This window comes from Primulina huaijiensis, chromosome 6, assembly GCF_012295235.1.
Source record: "Primulina huaijiensis isolate GDHJ02 chromosome 6, ASM1229523v2, whole genome shotgun sequence".
In the NCBI taxonomy this organism is placed as follows: Eukaryota; Viridiplantae; Streptophyta; class Magnoliopsida; order Lamiales; family Gesneriaceae; genus Primulina; species Primulina huaijiensis.
The window spans coordinates 14467014-14487753 of NC_133311.1; the positions used below are offsets into that span (position 1 = coordinate 14467014).

At 35.2% G+C, this 20740-nt stretch overlaps 2 protein-coding genes across 2 annotated transcripts; one reads left to right on the plus strand and one right to left on the minus strand.

The window, feature by feature from the left end:
* Positions 1-3012: 3012 nt before the first annotated feature.
* Positions 3013-6283, minus strand: LOC140979873 (uncharacterized). Its single transcript, XM_073445487.1, has 3 exons — positions 5868-6283; positions 4072-4399; positions 3013-3334 (listed from the first exon to the last, which is right to left on the minus strand). Exons 1-3 carry the CDS (start codon positions 6025-6027, stop codon positions 3139-3141), a joined length of 684 nt encoding a protein of 227 aa, XP_073301588.1. The 5' UTR covers positions 6028-6283; the 3' UTR covers positions 3013-3138.
* A 9105-nt stretch (positions 6284-15388) lies between these two features.
* On the plus strand, positions 15389-20447 carry LOC140979578 (serrate RNA effector molecule-like). Its single transcript, XM_073445035.1, has 12 exons — positions 15389-15921; positions 17025-17137; positions 17323-17380; positions 17685-17759; positions 17939-18013; positions 18094-18141; positions 18290-18358; positions 18449-19240; positions 19315-19363; positions 19449-19675; positions 19829-20008; positions 20100-20447. Exons 1-12 carry the CDS (start codon positions 15455-15457, stop codon positions 20158-20160), a joined length of 2214 nt encoding a protein of 737 aa, XP_073301136.1. The 5' UTR covers positions 15389-15454; the 3' UTR covers positions 20161-20447.
* Positions 20448-20740: the final 293 nt, after the last annotated feature.

Sequence of the window (20740 nt, forward strand, 5' to 3'; positions counted from 1 at the left end):
TATATATATTAGAGTTGCATTTATCACAAATTCACAATGTTGAATGTTTCACGTACAAACAATTTGGCCCCAAAACACGGTTAGGAGGTGTTGTGAATTTGTGATAAATGCAACTCGCGAATATAGCTTTGTTCATGTCCAAAAACTATATCTTTCTTACATGGAATGTTAGAATATATCACATTATTTAAAGGGAAAAAAAAAGATAAAATATTTTCCTTGTAATTTACTCTTTTTTCATATTTAAGTATAACCCTAATATTCATTACATTTTCATATGTTTAGGCACTCAAAAAATCGTATATTTATTACATATGTCATTAATATCAAAATTTATTATTCATGTTTGAACACTTAAAAATCATATATTAGTTTCAGATATGAAACATCTAATATTCAACTATCATATATTTTCAATATTTTGTACCGAATTTCCATCTGAAAAGATGTGTTATTAATATCAGAAAATTTTATGCATGTTTGGGTGCTCAAAAATCATTTTTTAGTATCATATCTAAAATATTTAGTTCTGAAAAATCATATTTCCAGATTTTCAATGTTTTGTACCGAATTTCATCCGGAAAAATAATTGTGGGCCCAGAGAGTGCATACATATTTTTTGTGTGAACCAAGTACTGCAGAAAAAGTTTAGATCTGACAGAGACTGAATGCACATTTACTTATGTTATTGAGGATTTAAATGCAAGCCTCCTTTCTTTTAATTCGAGCATTAGATTTAACAACACGAATTTAATGCTTCAAAATAATTATTTAAAATTTTTCAAGTCTATCGATTTACCCTTGAAAAAAAAAAGGTTTATCTAGTTGATATATAAACAAAAATAGTGTGAGACATGTCGATCTAATTCATATTTGAAGTGAAAAGTAATATATTTGACATAAAAATAATATTTTTTCATGAGTCGGGTATGATCGGAGATCCGTTTCACAAAATTGAGCATGAGAATATCTCAATTCTCACATGAGTTTTTGTGAAATAAAATTTTGATGATTTTTTTGGATAAGTCTATGTCACACCGGAAGTGTTAATTCATTTGTACTTTTATATAAGATATTAATATGATCATCCTGTAAACAACGTATATTTTTATTTTAATTCAGATTTTCACAAAAACATGTTATACGAAAATATACACAAAGTAACATTCTCAATGTAGCATAAACAAATATGATCATTCCAATGCCAAATTTATTTTTAGCGTGTGAGTATGCATACATTTTATTTTATTCTTTTTTTTAAAAAAATTTAATGCATCCTTATTAATTTTTACTATTTATTATCACTTTTATGCAGCAATTAGATATATTCCCACCTCTCAAATATTGTTTTGTATTTTATTTTAGTTTTGGTTTGTTACACTTTTCAACTCCCAATACGGCGTTTCAACAACAACAACAAATAGTCAAGACGTGCAAAATACAAACGATCCAATCCATATATATACATAATATATTTAATTATGAAAATATGTTTCAATAATTAAATTTTAGTAAGTTGCAAAAAAGTTAATGATAGTTAAAATAATTAAATAAAGGATAAATAAGAATAAACTCATGGAAAGTTGTGTGAAGTAAAAAATTATGGAAAATATAATATAATCTAGTACGATATGCTGAATGTATAATAATATTTTGGCAAAAACTTGTGTGAGACGGTCTCACATGAGACCCACTCTAATATTTTAGTGCATATTATATTGCAATATATATACACAAATTAGAATGTCTCTACATGGGGCTACTCACGTTCTCTCTTAGGAGTAAGCAGATTCAATTTTATTGTTTGCGAGAAAGATTACTCTAAAAAAATTCAATGGATGGGAATCCAGATTTTTCTTCGCAGATCAAATCGCTATCTCATCTAGTTTTAAATTTTCAATCTTTTTATGTCAAGAATTGGAGGGAATCTGCGCAGAATTCTGGTGAACTTCGAAAGCTGGTGGAGGGGGAATGCATGGGACAGTTGGAGGAAATTATGTAGACCAAAAAGCATGGCGGCATGGGATTTTGGAGCTTTTATGAGTTCAATCAGGCACTAAACAAGTTTGGCGGATAATCCGATGGCACAAGTACGTACTTAAAGCACGTTATTTTAAAAATGTAGATATTATGGATGCAAAAATAGGATCTAATCCATCATATATATGGCGATCTATTTTGTGGAGTCGGGATCTTATTCATAAAGGATTAACGTGGAGAGTGGGAAATGAGCATCATATTAAGGATTATTCTGATTGCTGCATTTCAAGGCTGGCTGGCATCTGGGCAGAGTTCTTTGAGTGGATTGAATGGTAGATTGATAGGAAATGGATTGAGGGAAAGGTGCGTTCTCTTTTTCCTTCTTTTGAAGCAGAATACATACTGAACATTCCACAATGGAGCCAAGATTCGGAAGATAGTCGGTACTGGAAAGGGGGGATTAAAGGTCAATACTATGTTAAACCAAGATATCTTCTTGAGATGGTTAAGTAATTTTCTGTATCTGTCTCCAAATTTTGTAACAATTTTGTTTGGCTTAATCGACAACGAGAATCTTAATTTGGTCGAGAATGTAAAGCAAGCATTACAAGGATCAACTGGATGAAAGAAGAGTGGCCCTCTAGAATTTCTCATGTTCAGAGTCAACTGAGACAAAATATGTTTTTTTTCCCTATGGATTTTAATGATATGTATGTTTTTGTATTTCCTTTTATGTCTTTGATTTCAATTTTTGACCGAGATTGATATCTTTTAATAGAACCAATGCAAACTTACGAATATGTCTAGATGTTTGATTTGATATGAATGAGCTGCAATGTGATGACATAAACACTGAAGCTATTGTTTTAAATTTAAAAATTATGTTCACATTGTCACCTGGTTTAAAAGTTTCTTGATCATTATTATTAAACATTTGATTCATCGTGTATGTGTCGTTCGCTAGTTTAAATGACATTTTTGCAATATATAACAAGAAATAGGTAACGAAAAGCAAGAACTTGAGAAATGAATATTCATCACAGTCGGTCCATATACCAAGAAAAGTTTTACATTGCTAGCTCGATCCTAAAACATACACCATTCTTTGTAGTTTTCGCGAATTGGAACAGAATAAGACAAAATAAGAGATCGTAACGCTCACAGAGTGATGAGTTTCCTGTGCTGATGTTGTCCAGCATCTCCATCGTGATCATGGAAAATAAGGGTCAAAACTCCGACCAGACAGAGAACTGAACCTACAAGAAGCTTGTCATACCGTTCTACCCAGTGGAACTTGAGCTGACTCGCACCATAGAACGAGAGTGCGACTAGTGAGGTCATGACCATAATCGTGCTGCAAAAACAATATCACAATGTAGTAAGCCTAACGTTTTTGTGACAAGACAATACCAAGTTATATAGGTAGTCATAATATTGCAAAATTTAACATCAAAATCTATACGTCTGGTTATTGACGAAACTTGTTTAGACAACTGTATTACCATCATAACCTTAAAAACTAAATGCTATGAAAGGTAGAAAAATAACAATAGTTTCCCTGCACAAATACAGATGATTAAAGGTAAGATCGTCTCCAAACTATAGTCGTTGGTTACACGGTAGGAAAAACACTTCAAATCTCATGGTCCTGTTATAAATCAAAATCTGTCCAGAAAAGCGACATTTTTTTTTCATTTTATTTAAAATGCACACTTTTGGACCACATTGTGTCTTGACCTCAAGGAAAATGTCCTGGAAACCAATAGCTCTACGGTGTCATTTACTTAGATGCATGATCAAATGCGGTCATTCAAATAAATACATGAAAATGACATCGGAACACATTTGAAAAAGGAGATCTACAGTCAGTAAAAACAGGTCATCGCTGCAAGGCAAAAAACTGGCCATAAGTATGTAATAAAATGACCATAAACCATTTATTGTAGTAGCCACAACTAAATAGTTTGTTTGGTATTTGTCATACTTTTAATATATTTATCTTTCTGATGGCAGACTCGTAGGTTCGTGCGGTTACTACAAAAAGGTTTAACAGTGTAAGCAAAAACTACAAATTAAAAAGCAAAATGATACCTGAATAACAGAACAATGATGGCAAGTACCATCATCGATGATGAGTTTCCAACAGCAAGGAAAACTGGAAGAGTGGTAGCACAAGGAGATAATGCAGGGACAAGAACAAGACCGGCAACCGCCATTTTTTCCATAGGTTGGTTGTGAGAATGACTGTGACCACCCTTTCCAGACAGAAACATTACTATGTAACTGCCACCAAGAATAACGAGTAACAAAGATGCAAGTTTATGCACAGTTTCCTCTCCTGCTATAGTGTTTGATATGGTGATTGCTGTTATACCAAGCAGCGAAGTGGATATCACATGTAATACAGCTCCAAATGCAGCTGCAGACCAGGAACTGGTTAACAGACCACTAAAACTATGAAACATAATTATACATCAAAATTTGGCATAATCGGGATTATATTTATGAAATCATCCCAATTAAAGGATTAGTCCTGAGAAACATAATGACTAGTCAGATGTGATAAGAGCACCGAAACTGAGGATTGTAAATTTATATTTTTGTCGTAAACCAACTATATAATCATCATCAAAGTAATAAGAACGATTAATGCAGCGAGGTCCAGCAAAATTGTGGCATTTCATCACCAACTTTTAGAAGATACCACATAGGAAAGATTAACTAATTCAATGCTCCTGTCGTCTGCCTGCTTGTCTTTAAGAATGTTAAGAATGTGTAGCTTTTGACCATTAAAATCAGAAGAAGGTTAAGTTCTAGATGTATCAAAACTTTGTAGCTTAAGTAAAAAGCTTGCTATTATTATCAACTGATGTTAAACGGAGTACCGGTTTTCATAATATAATTTCTAGCAGAAGTGCATTTATGCTGCTAATTCTTCCTTATATTGCTTATCTTTCAAATTACAGAATGCAATTCCATAAATCTCTGAGGAAGAACAAAAATTTCACCAATACGGCAAAGAAAGCCAAATAGTAGAGCAGTTAGTTCATCAAAACTTGGGTCTTGATTCGAGTTCAACAAGCTTTGTGCGTGAAAAGCAAATTAGAGCGAAAAGATCAGCTTCAGTTATCAGAAAATAGCACGAGATACAAGCAAACACCGATACAATTTCTGACAATAAAAGCACAAGATCTACAAGTATGTCACTTTTCACGAGAACCCCATGCTTAAACAACACATGATCGTCAAGATTATTTCAGAACATCAAATTCAATCTAAACTGGACAGTGGACACTAGTTCGGCATTCATAGCAATGACTGACTAGTTTCCATACAATAAATGTCTGGTGCGGATAGACAACAAGCCGGGCGACTCCTTAAATTTTCTTGAAATGGTAGCTTGATGTAATGTTTGCCAAAACCCGGTGGCAGAACGAGAATGGTTCCCCAAAATTTTCAATTTTGGTTCCCTTCGCTGCTCTTCTTGGCGAAGCTATATCTGAAGAAAGAGGAGAGACGAACGCTCCTCGATAATGCGGGCCCGTAGGCGGCAGGGGAATCTCCTCATTTCAACATATTTTCAGATTTCGTTAACAACATGCATGCACACCAAAAATCCAAGAAAAGAAGCCTATGAACATAAAACAGCTCACAAAATCCCTGTACTAACGAAATCATATAAGAAATCATTTTCTATCCTTTTCTCCTTCGAATAACCAATAAATCCACCACCAGATCTTACAAAACAATCAAAAACCCAGAAGACCCCTTTTCCCTAACATTAACAAAATCATATATTTCTCAAGATTCTTCGCAAAAATAAAATAAACAAAAACCTAAGTTCCATAAATAACCAAAACAAAACCAATAATTAAAGCATTACTCACTGACTAGGAGAGTACGAGAAAGCGTCCATTTCTGCGCGCGGCCCACAATGGAGAATGGCAGCCAGTGGGTTGGAATGAAAGAATGCAGAAGCGACACCGTAGCTATGCCGCCGATCGTCGACAAATCTTCGGCAGTTATACTGAATTTCCCAGCTTCCATTGCCGATTCCCCGCTTTTTCTTGAATTTACTCGCCGATCCAATTATCCGCGAATCAACTAACTATAGCGGTTGCTAGGGATTTTCAGGTGCTTCAAATTATAAATTTATATATTTTAAATGAAAAAAATAATTCAGGTATGTACGAGATTTTGGAGAGAAATCTGAATACAGGTAAATTGGTAAGTGTGTTTTCTATTTTATTTTGGAAAAATTAGGGGGAGCAGATAATTTCCGACAGGTGTGTTAATTTTATTTCTTGATTGATAATATAGCAGTCGCGAGTCACAAAAGCTCCAACTCGGTATGGAGCGTTTGGGAGACATAATGAGCAGTACTATGTCGGTATCAATGTGTCGAGCTGGGACGAATCACGTCGAGAACCGCACACGATAGAATTTCTAGATGTTACAACATCACAAACTCCATGTTGAACGACGAGTGGATATAAGGGGCAATGCAGTACCATGTGGTGTCAATTGCCCATACTATTAAGCCCTTAGGCAGAACGAATCTCATGAGTAATCACACACACAAAAACTTCTGAATCTCGCCTCCTTCCTTTTCATTCATCCATTTTCTTTTTCGAATATCTTTACTATCCCCTCGGTCGCGGTCCAGTGTTTCCATCGACTTCTATAATTTTTCATCTTCTTCGTGTTCATTCGATTTTTCCCACACCCCCTCTTCTCACACTTCCGTTTTTGATTCAATGTAAAATTAACTATTTATGTGATCGAAAATCTTAAAATGTTATCTTGCAATTTGCATCGAGCTCTTCTTGGTTCATGATTGGTATGAATAATTTGGGCCGAAATTTAGAAACTGTTTAATTTTGTTTTAGTTCCTATATTTCGCTGCAGATGGTTCTTCAAGCAGATGATTAGCGGTTCCCTACAATTTCAATGATGATAGTGAGGTTGTGATGTTAAAAGGATTCATCTTTGTTGTAATGCATTTGTTTGTTTGTTTGTTTTACTTAGCTTTTGTGACGTTGAAAATTGAATTTTTTTTTTTTTGGAAGAATTGTAATTTCAGTCCTGTAAGTTAGTAATTTTTTAGTTTTAGTCATGTAACTTGTTAAAATTTGGTTTACATCCAATAACTTGGATTTTTTTGTTTCGGTCTTTTTTCCGCTCGAAACAACTAAATTCATAAAATATTGTTTATTTGGTATCGATGCTCTTCTACATGGTCACATGAAGAATAAAATCTTTATTATATATATTAAAATTTGTTTGATTAAAAATAAAAGAAAACGACACTATATAATTTTTGTGATATACGTCAGTTATTAAACGAAATAATAGATAGATAAATACCGAAGTAGACGCACGTGAAGTAAAATGGTATCTTTTTACTTCGCATTAAAACGAAATCTTAGCCCATAAAAAGTGAATTCTTTGGTCAGTCTAACGAGGTAAAATCGGTTCAAAATTGGACTGATTCCATGGAAAAAAACGTATTTTTCTTCATCCATTTCGTCGATTAAGCGAATGATTACATATGACTTTATAAGTTACATTAATCGTCGAAGTAAAATACGTCTTTACATCATCTTTGTTGTCAACTAACGAAACAATTGATATCTATGACATCACAATTTACATCGATTGTAGAAGTACTATATTTTTACGACTTCATAGTATTGGTCTAGTGGTGAAGTAAAATGTTTACTTTAGTTGTGTTTTTGTCTCTCTTTATTTTATTTTCCTCGAAGATAACATCTCTGCTAATGACAAACTTGTGGACAGTAGGATCTCACAAACAAAACCTCTTTATTCCATCAGCATAACCCAAGAAGATACATTTTCTGGATTTTGAATCCAACATTGATCTTTCTTATTCATTGTATAGAACATACACATGACTTCCAAATGTATGCAAATGTGAATAATCTGTCGGTCCCACAGTCCACATCTCCATCGGAGTATTCACATCAATCGCCACTGAAAGAAAACGATTGATAATATAACAAGTGATTTTGACTTCTTCCGTCCAAAATGACTTGTCTAGACCCGCAGCCTTCAACATGGCTCTTGTTCTGTCCAACAATGTCCTATGCATTCGCTCTGCCATTCCATTCTGTTGAGTATGTAAATCGTTGTAAATTGTCTTTTGATGCCCTCATATTGACAAAATACATCAAATTTATCACTGGTATATTCTCTTCCATTGTCAGTCCTCAAATACTTGTTTTCTTTTCAGAATCAAGTTCAACCCGCACTTTGAATTCTTTGAAAATCTAAAAAACATCTGATTTCTTCTTGATTGAATACACCCAACATCTCCTAGATAAATCATTAATGAACGAGACAAAGTATCTCGCTCCTCCTAGGGATACAACCGGTGCTTGCCAAACATTTGAATGAATCAGTTCCGATATGCTTTTGCTTCTGGCAGTAGAAATGTCAAACTTTAATCTGTGTTATTTACTAATAACACAATTCTCACAAGAGAATAATGACACTTTTGTAAGTCATGGTAGCAGCTTCCGTTCTGAGAAAATTTTCAACCCTTGTTCTGACATATGCCCGAGCTTTCTATGCCATAACACTGCTAATTCTTCTCCTGAACCAATTGATGCAATAGCTAATTCCGTCTCTTTGTGTGTTTCTCCCAAATTACATACAGATTTACAGCAACTTTTTCCATCTTCATAACCACAAGCGCACCCTTCACAATTTTCATTATCTCTTTCTCGATACTGGTTTTGCACCTGATATCAACCAATTGCCCCAAGGACAAAAGATTTTTTGTCAGTCCCTTCACATTTCGTACCTCCTATATAGTGCGAATGATACCATCAAACATTTTTATTTTGATAGCACTGACCCCAGCGATTTACAAGGCATGATCATTTCACAGGAATACAGATCCTCCTAAGACTGGTTCATAATGATCAAATCATTCTCTCTTAGACGTCATGTGCCACGTCGCTCCTGAATCCATAATCCATGTGTCACAAAATTTGTGCCTGCCTTCTGCAACTGTTGCTGCTTCGCTGAATAATATTTCACCACTGTATGAAGTACTGGCCACATTTTCTTGAGAACTCTTTTCGATAATCATACACTCTTTCTTGAAGTGCCCTTTACCGCCACATTTAAAGCAGTAAATATTTTTCTTCTTACTTCTTGACTTTGATCTACTTCGTCTTTGGATCCAACAGGAGTCACGGTTCATAAATCTTCCTCTTATCATCGGTAAAGCTTATGACTCCTTCGTTGTTACCAACCTATATTCTTTATTCTTTCGCCGACTTTCTTCTCCGAGAACCGTAGTTAAGACATCGTCGAGTTTTAGAGAGCCCATAAGAATATTGTTGGTTATGTTGATAATAAGTTGATCATATGAATCTGGTAGACTTTGAAGTAGAAGCTTCGCACGTTCATTTTCCTCTATTTTATGCCTCATAGAAGTGAGTTGGGCAAATAGAGTATTTAGTATAATGATATGGTCGGTCATCGATGAGTATTCCGCCATCCGAAGAGTATAAATCCTTCTATTTAGGAAAATCATGTTGTGTAGTGACTTGACCTCGTATATTTTTGTCAGAGTATCCCAGATAAATTTTGTTGTTTTTATCTCAGAAATACTTAAAAATACTTTGTCTGCTATAGCCAAATGTAAATTGACAACAACATTATCATTCATCTCATTCCACTTTCTATCGTCTGTAATTTCTACGGGTCTATCACCAATAGCCGCCAAGCAATTTTCCATTCTTAAAACTGATTGTATATTTATTTTTTATAGCATAACATTGCTTCCATTGAACTTTGTTATCTCGTACATATCTGTCATTATGTCTACAACAATTTTAGTAGACTAGAAAAAATATTCTCGTCTTAATAAAAAATCTCAAAAAAAAAAAATTTTCTGATGTGGAAGATCAATTTAGGCTGCAACCACAGAGCATACTCAGAATTTTAAAAAATTTTAAAACAAAGCGCTGATACCACTTGTTGGTCCCACGTACGGCAATTTGAGATAATAAATATGAAAATAAAGAATTAATTGGACACCGAGATTTACGTGGGAAACCCCTAAAAATTATTATGGTAAAAAACATGGGCAAGATGAAAAGAATTATACTATAATATTTTATGGTATACAACTTGCTCACTGTGTTTCCAAAAAAAAAAACACTCTTAATACAGGAGAACAAAATACCTCACAAATATTATAGAACTAAGCACTCAAATAAGAATGTATTGAGTTGAGAGAAGAACTTGAAAATGAGATGATTTCAGAATGAAGGTAGGGAGCAAAATAAAGATCCTCGTCCGTGTGAAAACGTGTTTTCAGCTACAATTATTATTTCACTGCCCAACCACTGCATTTGTCAATCTTGTCTACTGCATTTATTATTCAACTTTGTTGACCAATCAATGCAGCCAATTAACTTTGTCGACATTGACGAGGTTATTCTCGCCTTTTTTTTATCTAGCGTCATGCCGAATTCTATGTATGATTCTGGAGATGGTTGTTACCCTTGGATTTTTTACTCTGATTATTATCCTCTGACTCACTGTGATAATTATGGCTTCGACATCTGGCGTATCTCAGCCCACCTCTTGGATCAGAGTAGTGGATGTATCATGTTGGAGTCCTCCAACTGTTTAGATAGTAGACGTATCATTGGTGATGACCACTTGTTACTGGGCCATTGAATTTGATGGATTCTTTCTTGTCAGGTGTAAGTGTTTACTCTATTGGATAGATATTGGACATGCATGCTTATGTTAAGACGAATTGAGACCACTGAAAAGATGCAAAGAAGTGACGATGTATCTTCAAGGGACCAAATTTGAAAGTAACTGGTTACCTTGATTCAGACTATGCTAGCTCCATTGATTCACGAAAATCAACTTTAGGATATGTTTTCTTGCTAATTGGTGGAGATGTGTCTTGGAAAAGTGCAGAGAAATATTTGACTGCTATTTCCACTATGGAGGCTTTGTTCGTATATTGTTTTCAGACTACTTCACATGTATGAATGAAGAGTTTCACTTCAGGCTTAGAGTCGTGGATTCTATTTCTATTTCTAGGCCAATGAGGATATATCGCGACAATTTAGTTACTGTTTTACGACTAAGAATAACAAAAGTGAAAATCGAAGCAAATATATCGACATTAAATACTTAGTCATAAGAGAACATGTTAAAGATAAGATAGTTGTTATCGAAAACATTAACACCGAATTGATGATTGATGATCCAGTGACTAAACACATGCAACCATAGAAATTTAATGATAATGTAGAAAGAATGAGACTTCATTCTTCTATGTAATTTTTGTTGTAAGAACAATTCAGTTATTAATGAAACTCCGTTATGATTTTTTTTTTCATTTTTAGTTTATTGTGTACATATTCATTGATTTGAGAAACATCAATAACGATGGACCTTGAATAAGCATAAGATTATTAATTAAGTTAAATTGTTTGGGAAACACGATATATTGTGATACGTGGTAGATAAAAATCACTTTTAGGGGACCCATCGTCTTGATTCATGTGTTTTGTTTACTTCTTTAGTAAATGATGAGATATATATGGGTCAAGTGAGAGAATGTTAGAAAAATTTTAATTTGGTACCAAATTTTATCATATCAAGTGGCTCATATGATAATTTTTAAGATTTAATTATGTAAAACCTTTATCTTATCTAATGTTCATAAATTTGAAAAGATTATATGTTCAAAATTCTATCTTTATAAGTTTATCATATTTTTGAAAGACAAAGGATCACATCTTGATAAACCACAATCAATTCAAACTTACTCGATGATAGTTACGAGTTGCCTATAAATAATAGCGTTTGTGTTCCCTAAGCACAAAAACCTTCAAAAATTACTTACACAATCTATAGTGATATCTAGAGTGCTTGGAAGACTCTCAAGCATAAGAAGATTTCAAAAATTACTTACACAATCTATAGTGATATCTGGAGTGCTTGGAAGACTCTCAAGCATAAGAAGATCATTCAAGTATTTTTCAAGGCGTCCTTCAAAGTTCAATGGCTGGAGGTAACACTCATCTATTTTTCCGCATTCAGTTTTCATGTACTTAAGTTCTACGTGTTATTAAATTCTTATAGTTGGAACCCTTGCTAGAACAATAAAAAAAAATGATGAAGATGTCATTCCAGAATGCACAATAAAATCCGTCTTAATATTGTTGGATATGTAAGAGGTGCAAATATGAAATTGTTGGTATGTTGCCGCATTGTATGTTTCGACAAATGCTAGAACAAAGTGCGAGCATAATGTAAGTCGAGGCTAGCGTTGGACTATATGTCCTTAAGACGACTTGTCTCAAACAATGTGCTTATGGAATGCGGTAATTTTCTACCAAGAAACTAACGACTGTGGGGGTTTGTTTATTAATGTTGGAAAGTCATGTGTTTTTTTTTTATGAATGCCTACAACCTTTAGATAATATGACACACATGAAAAGACAAACATTTTCATCCATGTCTTTACATTGAAGGGTTATGAACCTTCATAATGGATTTTCACATAGAGCACATGTGGCATCCACATGGAATCCACAAGACCACATGGCCACACAAGCATAATTTGTCTATGTGGCACTCGTGTGACTTTCAGTTCACACCCATGTGGCGCCTACATGGCGATTACTATAAATTTAATTTAGGGTCTAATTCAAGGACACATTTTCTCAAACATGGTTTAATGTTAAAGCCAAACCAATAGGGTTCAAAGCTCAAATCAAGCCATGACACAAGCCAACAAATCAAGCCTCCCAAAGCTTATAGTTATAATGCAAAAACCAAGTCATTTTCTATAAAATCACAATTTGCGACAAATTCACAAAAGACAACTACACATTCCATATATTTTCCGAATATTAATTGGGCCAAAGCCTATTTTCCAACACATGGTAATTTTTGGATACAACTTATGCTCAAGAACAAGGATGCGCAAAACATTACTGTATTCAATATGTGAAATTGTGTAAACCCCACTAAAAATTACACAAATTCAACAGCTATTCCATTCAAAATAAAAATTCAGCAATTTATTTTCTTCAAAAACCATATTGAAAATAAAGATTAAAGATGAAAAACAAGAATAATTTTTTTCAAGAAATAAATGAATAAAAAGTTAAATCGCATCTCAGACAACAAAGCCCACAGTGTAGCCATCAAGTCTTCAATAGCCAAACCATGGAAATGAAAAAAAAAAAAAATAGAATAAACAAAACTAGAAAACAAGAAAGAGAATATACATTATTTTTTTAATTAAATAATCTAAAAATCAATTGCATAGAGCATATGCACCAAGGTTGGCAGTCGCCTTCCATTAAACAAACGGTTGCCCCATGGTAGGAGGAGTGTCTGAAATATCAAAGATCGAGGAGCTAAAGGAGAGTTTACGTTTATATGCATTAATTTTATAGAAATCACTGACTCAGTAGGGGAGTAATTAACATTCAAAATATTAGGATTAGTGAACTTGGAGTAAGAGTTTTATTCTTAAAAATATATTTATTGTCAAATAAAATTTGGACATGTTTTGGTGATAACAAACATATTACAAATTGCGTATAGCTGATTAAAAATCGAGCTGAGCTCTCATGAACTTGTACTTTTACATTCATCCGGACTACAACTCTAAATGAAATCAAGTTGTCCGTTTTGGTTATCTTAGAGAATACATTCAACCGGACGGATTTTATGGTACCTTCAATCCTTGCCAGCTAAAAATTCTATGGACACCAACCAATTATATCAGGTTTAATTCGAGAATGTTCACATATAAGATAAAATTATTGAAATATCATTCTCTCCCATTTAACACATATGTAAAGAGTCATTTATTGTCGAATCCAAATCGCGTCCAAGGATATTTAACGTCTCATACAATTTTTATAATGGAGACAATGACACATGTCATTCTCATAAAAAATTTGGCTAATCAACACAGTTGTGTGCCATTCAAGAAAATGTTAAAATTGGAAACATCGTCATCAAAACATTCTTCGTTTCGGTCTACCAATCTTTCGCACACACAAAGGCATTCTCAAGAATTTGCAATCATTCTCAAGATTTATAACGTAACCACTTATCTGGTCATAAATGATCACTTATGTGCACCCTATTTTACACACTCATTTTTTTTATAATTGAGATTAATATTTGTTGTAGTGAGTTTTTTGTAAGCTGTCAGAAGCTTATTTCTAAAAAAAAGAAGATATATTTGAGTATAAAGTTTAATAGAAGTTTCAACTTAATTTTTAGGGTTTTAGAACTAGCAAAAGTGGGTCTATAAAAGAAATTGTATTGATCAAAATATTCTAGTGGAATCTTTCTTACAAAGGAAGAAAATGAGACGTAGACGTGTCTAGTCTTCGAATTTTCAGAAACAAATTTGTGTTCACTTTCTTGTCATTTACTTACTGTCATTCTTTGGTGACTCTCACTGTTCATCTGCCTATATCAATTCACTAAGTTCAATACATTTATTTCCCGCACTATTCAAATTTCTTTGGTTGTTTGTTGTACCTAGCATATCAAGAAAACATTTTCAGTTGTTCAATAAAAAAAACTTGAGTAATATTTCACAAAAGAAAAATCAGGAAAGTTTAAGTGTTTATTCATATCTTCTAAATGCATATATGATCCTAACATTTACCGTGCAATATAATTGTTGATATCATTTGATTTATGTTATTTCCAACATATTGGGCGTTGGCTCACTCTTCCATGGGTTTGTTTGTTTAATTATGTGGGTGCCAGAGATACATAAACACTGGAGATGTGAAGATTTGATGGCAGGGAAAAGAATATTTAGAAGACTCTTGCTAGGCTATATATTTATATTTCATTTATTTATTTATTGTCCACACAAAGACTGTTTTATCTGTTTAAGTGTTTATTCACCTTTCTCTACAAACATATCGGATCTTAACATATATTGTGTAATATAATAAAAACAATATGAGTAGGTTTCTCGTGAGACGGTCTCACTAATCTTTATCTGTGAGACGGGTCAATCCTACCAATATTTAGCATAAAAAGTAATACTCTTAGCATAAAAAGTAATACTTTTCATGGATGACCCAAATAGGAGACATGTCTCACAAAATACGATCCGTAAGACCATCTCACACAAGTTTTTGTTTTTTTTTAAATTTTTTTTTTTTACGATTTGTGAAGGTGAAAATATATCAAATTCTTATAAAATCAGGTCTTATTCGAAAAATAAATCTTATTTTGTTTTAAACATGTTAAACATTTTTGTATAAAAAAGAATGCCCCTGTTCTTATTTTTTAGCAGATCAGTGGAAGGCTATAAAGATAATTTAACAGGATAACATATTATCCATATCTCTTTAGACCTCAGATCTCGCATTCTTCGCGGTCCTGGAATTAGGGTTTTGCTGGAAGTCTGATCGCCATGGCTGAAGTCTTGAATGTTACCGAAGAAAACCTCGATCATCGACCAGACGAGAACCCCGCCACCACCAACAGCACCAAACCCACCACCACTGACCTTCCCGACGCTACCGCGGACGCTGCGTCATCGCCTCCTCCTCCTCCTACGCAGCCGCGGAGAGGCATTAGAGAGCGCGACCGCAGCTCTCGAGAACGACGCGAAGACAGGGACTTTGATCGGCCGCCGCGGCGTGAATTCTATGATCGGAATCGCTCGCCTCCGCCGCCCCGAGAGAGGGATTATCACAAGCGGGGCAGGCCGAGCCCCAGTCCTCCACCACCTCCTTATAGAGAACGACGTGGAGGAGGGCCTCACTCGCCTCCACCTCGGCGGTCTCCTCCGTTTCCACCGTATAAAAGGAGGAGAGGCGATGGATATGAAGGAAGGAGAGATAGTCCTAGAGGAGGCTTTGGTCATGGGGATCGAAGGTGAGCTTTCCGGATATATAGTTTGCGTGCACAGTTGGAGGGCCATGTCAGTATACTAGTTTAGTTGATTCTTCAAAAACTGTAGCAGATTCACACTATCTTTTGATGGTAAAAAAATATGATCTTTTGATGGAATAGTAACTCTTGTGGTGAAGTCACTGGTTTAGGTTTGAAATTATGGTATAAGTTGGGTGTCGGTGCAATTTTTGTTCCTGATGATTATTGCATTAGCTGTGTGCCCGTTAGTTGTCTTCTACCTCGTTGTTTTGTGATTTGGGCGGAGGCTGCTGGGGAAATTTCTGAGTTCCAAGTTTTAGTGCACTGTGGTGATGGCTGCAGCAGTTCATTAAGTTACTAGAACTGAATTTTTTGAAAGTATTTTTAAATAAACTAGAATATCAAACAAGCATGAATTCGTTAACTGTAAGTACTATAATAAGAAAAATATAGTATTTAATTGCTGCTGTTAAAATGCCCTTATTCCTCTAGACAAGTACAGGGTTGACTGCTGGCAATTAGTTATAACATGATAGCCATTGTGAATTTCATGTGTATCAAATATCCAGTAGGCGATGGAAGAAAACTCGCTATTGCCACTGTTCTATCAGAACCCACTACTCTTGTCCGTATTGTAGCTATATGGAACGGAGACATCATTCAATTCTGAATTCAGATTTTCTGATCTTAAATGACCTACGTGAGAAAATTATGATTTGGATAGTTTAGACTTTAGAGATCACCTTGATAAACTGGCTTTTGACGCCTGATCTTATTTTTTGTTTTCAGAGCTCTAGTAAAAAGTGAAACACATGAAAGTGCTCATTTCCTTAAAATTAACTGCCTATGCTTTAGTTTATATTTGAAGACCTGCAATAGCTGCACTGTTATTCATATGATGCAGCCTGCGTTTACGGGTATTTGGATGCCATGCATAGTCATCATATCTGGATCCAGTTTTTGGCATATTTTTGTGTGTGTGCTTGCTAAGTAATGTTTTTGATTGAGAAATGCTTTCTTTTTGTTTATTTTTTTTCTTTTGTTTTGCAACTTAGGACTTCTGATCATGATTTCTAGTGTGGGTGTAATAGAGCTTTTTTGTTCAGGTTTGCGTATGATTATCCTGGTGGATACGACCGTGAGATGGGAGGTAGACCTGGTTATTTGGATGAAAGGCCTCATGGACGACACATGGGCCGGTCATCTGGAGGCTATCAAGGTGGTCCTATAGTGGTGATAGACTTTTAAAGTTTTGCCTTTATTCTTTACGAGACAACAGATTGTTTTGTTCCTTAGCCATTCACGTTTCGTGGGTCGGTTTTTGTGTGTTATATTTTGTGGTTTTCCTAGATAATTCTAGTGGTTTGATCATATCTTCATTTTTTATTTTATTTTTTCCAGCAGATTGGGATCCAGGTCGTGGAGGTTTTGCTGACGCTTTCCCTGCTGGGGGACCCCAAAGGTATAATTATATTATTTTGGAATGTTGATTTATCTGACTTTGCGCATTCGTCATCATTCTCAGCTTCAATATGTGCGCAGTTGTATGTAAGTTGCTGTTCTTTCTTATCCTTTGTGGACTCTTGAGTGCTGATTAGCTAGCTAGATGACACTGTTAAATTGAAGTAATACATGAAAATTGAAGAAGTGAACTTTGTTTGAGTATAAACCTGAATTCTTTATTTGTATTAAAAGCTGATAATACTTTTATCACGGTCTTTGTATTTTATGTGGCTGTTTTTTAGCTTTAGAAGTGGTCTTTTCAGGGAAGGAATGATGTCTTATAAGCAGTTCATTCAGGAGCTTGAAGATGATATTCTGCCAACCGAAGCTGAGCGCAGGTCAGACTTTGACTGTGTCATTTATATGGCGGTTCAAACTTATTTGATATTTTTATATTTATTCTATGCTTGTTATTTCCTTTCATTTTTTGTTACACTTCCTTTTATTTCTATTAATAATAATAATAATAATAATAATAATAATAATAATATGAAACTAATATGCTGAGCACGATCAGGTATCAAGAATACAAGTCAGAGTACATATCAACTCAGAAAAGAGCTTATTTTAATGCACATAAAGATGAAGAATGGTACAGATAATCTTTGTCTTCGTTTTACAATATTTATCCAGCTTTTTGTTCCTCTTCTCTCAGTTTCTTTGCTTGTTCAGGTTGAAAGATAAATATCATCCAACAAACTTACTTGCTGTCATTGAAAGGTTAGCATATAATGTTTATTTTTTTTAAGTTTGCTTTAGGCCATTTGACACATTTCATGAAGCTTGTGGACTGCTTACTAGATGCCTGTTGCTTGAGTTCTTGTATTCCTGGTTTGCATTTGATTTTTCTGAAGCATCTTCATTGTAGGAGGAATGAAGTTGCAAAGAAGTTGGCCAAGGATTTTCAGCTTGATCTGCAGAATGGGACCTTGGATTTGTAAGATAATCTCATGATGTTTCCATATTTAAGGCACACTACTTATTATGTTTTGTTGAATTAATGTGAATAACTTTTCTATCTGAGCAGAGGTCCTAGCTTCAATCCTTCTTCAAACCGGGCAGAACAGTCCAGTGAACCTAATTCTGATGATGATGCAGATGTGGGTGGCAAACGAAGACGGCATGGTCGAGTTGGTGCTAAGGATTCTGATCTCTTGGCTGCCCCAAAGGCTCATCCCATCAATTCCGAGCCGAGAAGAATACAGGTTGATGTTGAACGAGCACAGTCTCTTGTTAGGAAGCTTGATGCAGAAAAGGGGATTGAGGATAATGTTTTATGCCGAGCTGATAATGATAGAATGAGTAGAGATAAAACCCACAGCAGCTCAAGTGGTCCAGTCATTATTATACGGGGCTTAAGTACAATTAAAGGTCTTGAGGGAATTGAGCTTCTGGACACTCTTCTCACTTATCTCTGGCGTATTCATGGGCTTGATTATTATGGATTGATTGAATCAAATGAAGCCAAAGGTCTCCGGCATGTTAGAATTGATGGCAAGAATGCAGATGCAAACGGGAAGGATTGGGAGAATAAATTGGATTCCCACTGGCAAGAGAGACTGAAGAGTTTGGATCTATTGGAAATAATGACTGCAAAGGAGAAGATAGATGTTGCAGCTACTGAAGCTTTGGATCCCCATGTTCGCAAAATTAGAGATGAAAAATATGGCTGGAAGTATGGATGTGGAGCAAAGGGTTGTACAAAGCTCTTCCATGCTGCCGAGTTTGTTCACAAACATTTGAAGTTAAAACATCCTGAAGTGGTAATGGAACTGACATCAAAAGTGCGTGAAGAATTATATTTCCAGAACTACATGGAGTAAGTGTGCACCAATTGTACTGTGTCAATTTATTTGGCATCTGCTTGAGGTTTATAACTGTCATTTATTACAGTGACGAAAATGCGCCTGGAGGGACTCCTATCATGCAACCATCTTTTCCGGTATGATTTATTCACGAGCACCATAATTCCTTTATGTAGCTATTCGTGTGGTACACTGTTACAAGTTATTGGCATGTCTTTGTAGAAGGAGAAGCCTCATAGGCGCGGACCTGGCCGCCGAGAACGTGATGAAAATCCTTTTGATAGATCTGATGAACTTCAGTCAGGGGATTTTCTATCCAACAATGATGGTGGCCCGGGAAGCAATGGCGATGAACCAATATTTGATGCTTTTGGAGGGCAAGGCATAGCTGTGGCTTCCTTCCCTTCAGATATAGCTCCACCTTTATTGATGCCTGTTCCTGGTGCGGGGTAAGGCCTTTTCCCTTGCCCCATGAAAATTACATTTTACCCCTTTCTTCTGAGGTTTATATACTCTCCCTTGTAATCGAAATGATCATCATGACACATTCATATTTCGTTTTTATATTTTTGTTCACGGGTATATATGATCATGAACTGCAGGCCGCTTGGTCCTTTTGTACCCGCCCCTCCTGAAGTAGCAATGCGGATGTTGCGAGACCATGGAGGCCCATCCCCATTTGAAGGTGGTCGAAATGGAAGGTCAGGTCCCCAGCTAGGTGGACCTGCCCCCATAATTGCATTACCCCCAACATTTCGACAGGATCCTCGACGTCTCAGAAGGTTCAGTTAGATTTTGAGTAGCCAAAACAGATTTTGAATTATATCAATGGTGGCCTCCGTTTTGTTCTTACCTTACCCATACAATGTGCAGCTATAATGACCTGGATGCACCTGAAGACGAAGTCACCGTAATTGATTACAGGAGTTTGTAGATTCACTATATGGTTAATCAATGGCCAAATAATATCGAATCAACTGCCGTGATTCAAGTCATCCCGATATGGAAAAGGAAGCAACCCGTCTCACCATTCTTCCCATACTTGTGTTATCGAATCCTTATTTATTGAGATTTTGCTAGAGCTTTTGGCGTTGTCAAAAAATTTACTGAATTATTTTTCTCTCTCGCCTTCGCCGTGTTATCGCGGGAGGAATTACGGTGTTCACACTGTTCTGTTCATGTAATATCTTATCACTTACTAGACATATGATTGAGTTATTACAGTCTCCTTTAGTGAATCAAATCCTTTTTCGTGTTTGTGGAAAAATCGATGAAATTTCATCGATGTCGGTGAAATATTTATACCAGAATTTCACTATAGATGTAGTAGGGCAAAAAAAAAAAAAAAGGACAGCGCACGGTTCTAGTAGTCTTGTGCGTTTCTTAAACCTCGGGTAAATTTTCTCCATACCCTTGTAAAAAGGACAAGAAAAATGAATCACGTAAAACAATGATATGAGAGATTTTATGCTTGTGATTTTTTCCTGTGTTTGATAATTTTTTTGCATTTTTCA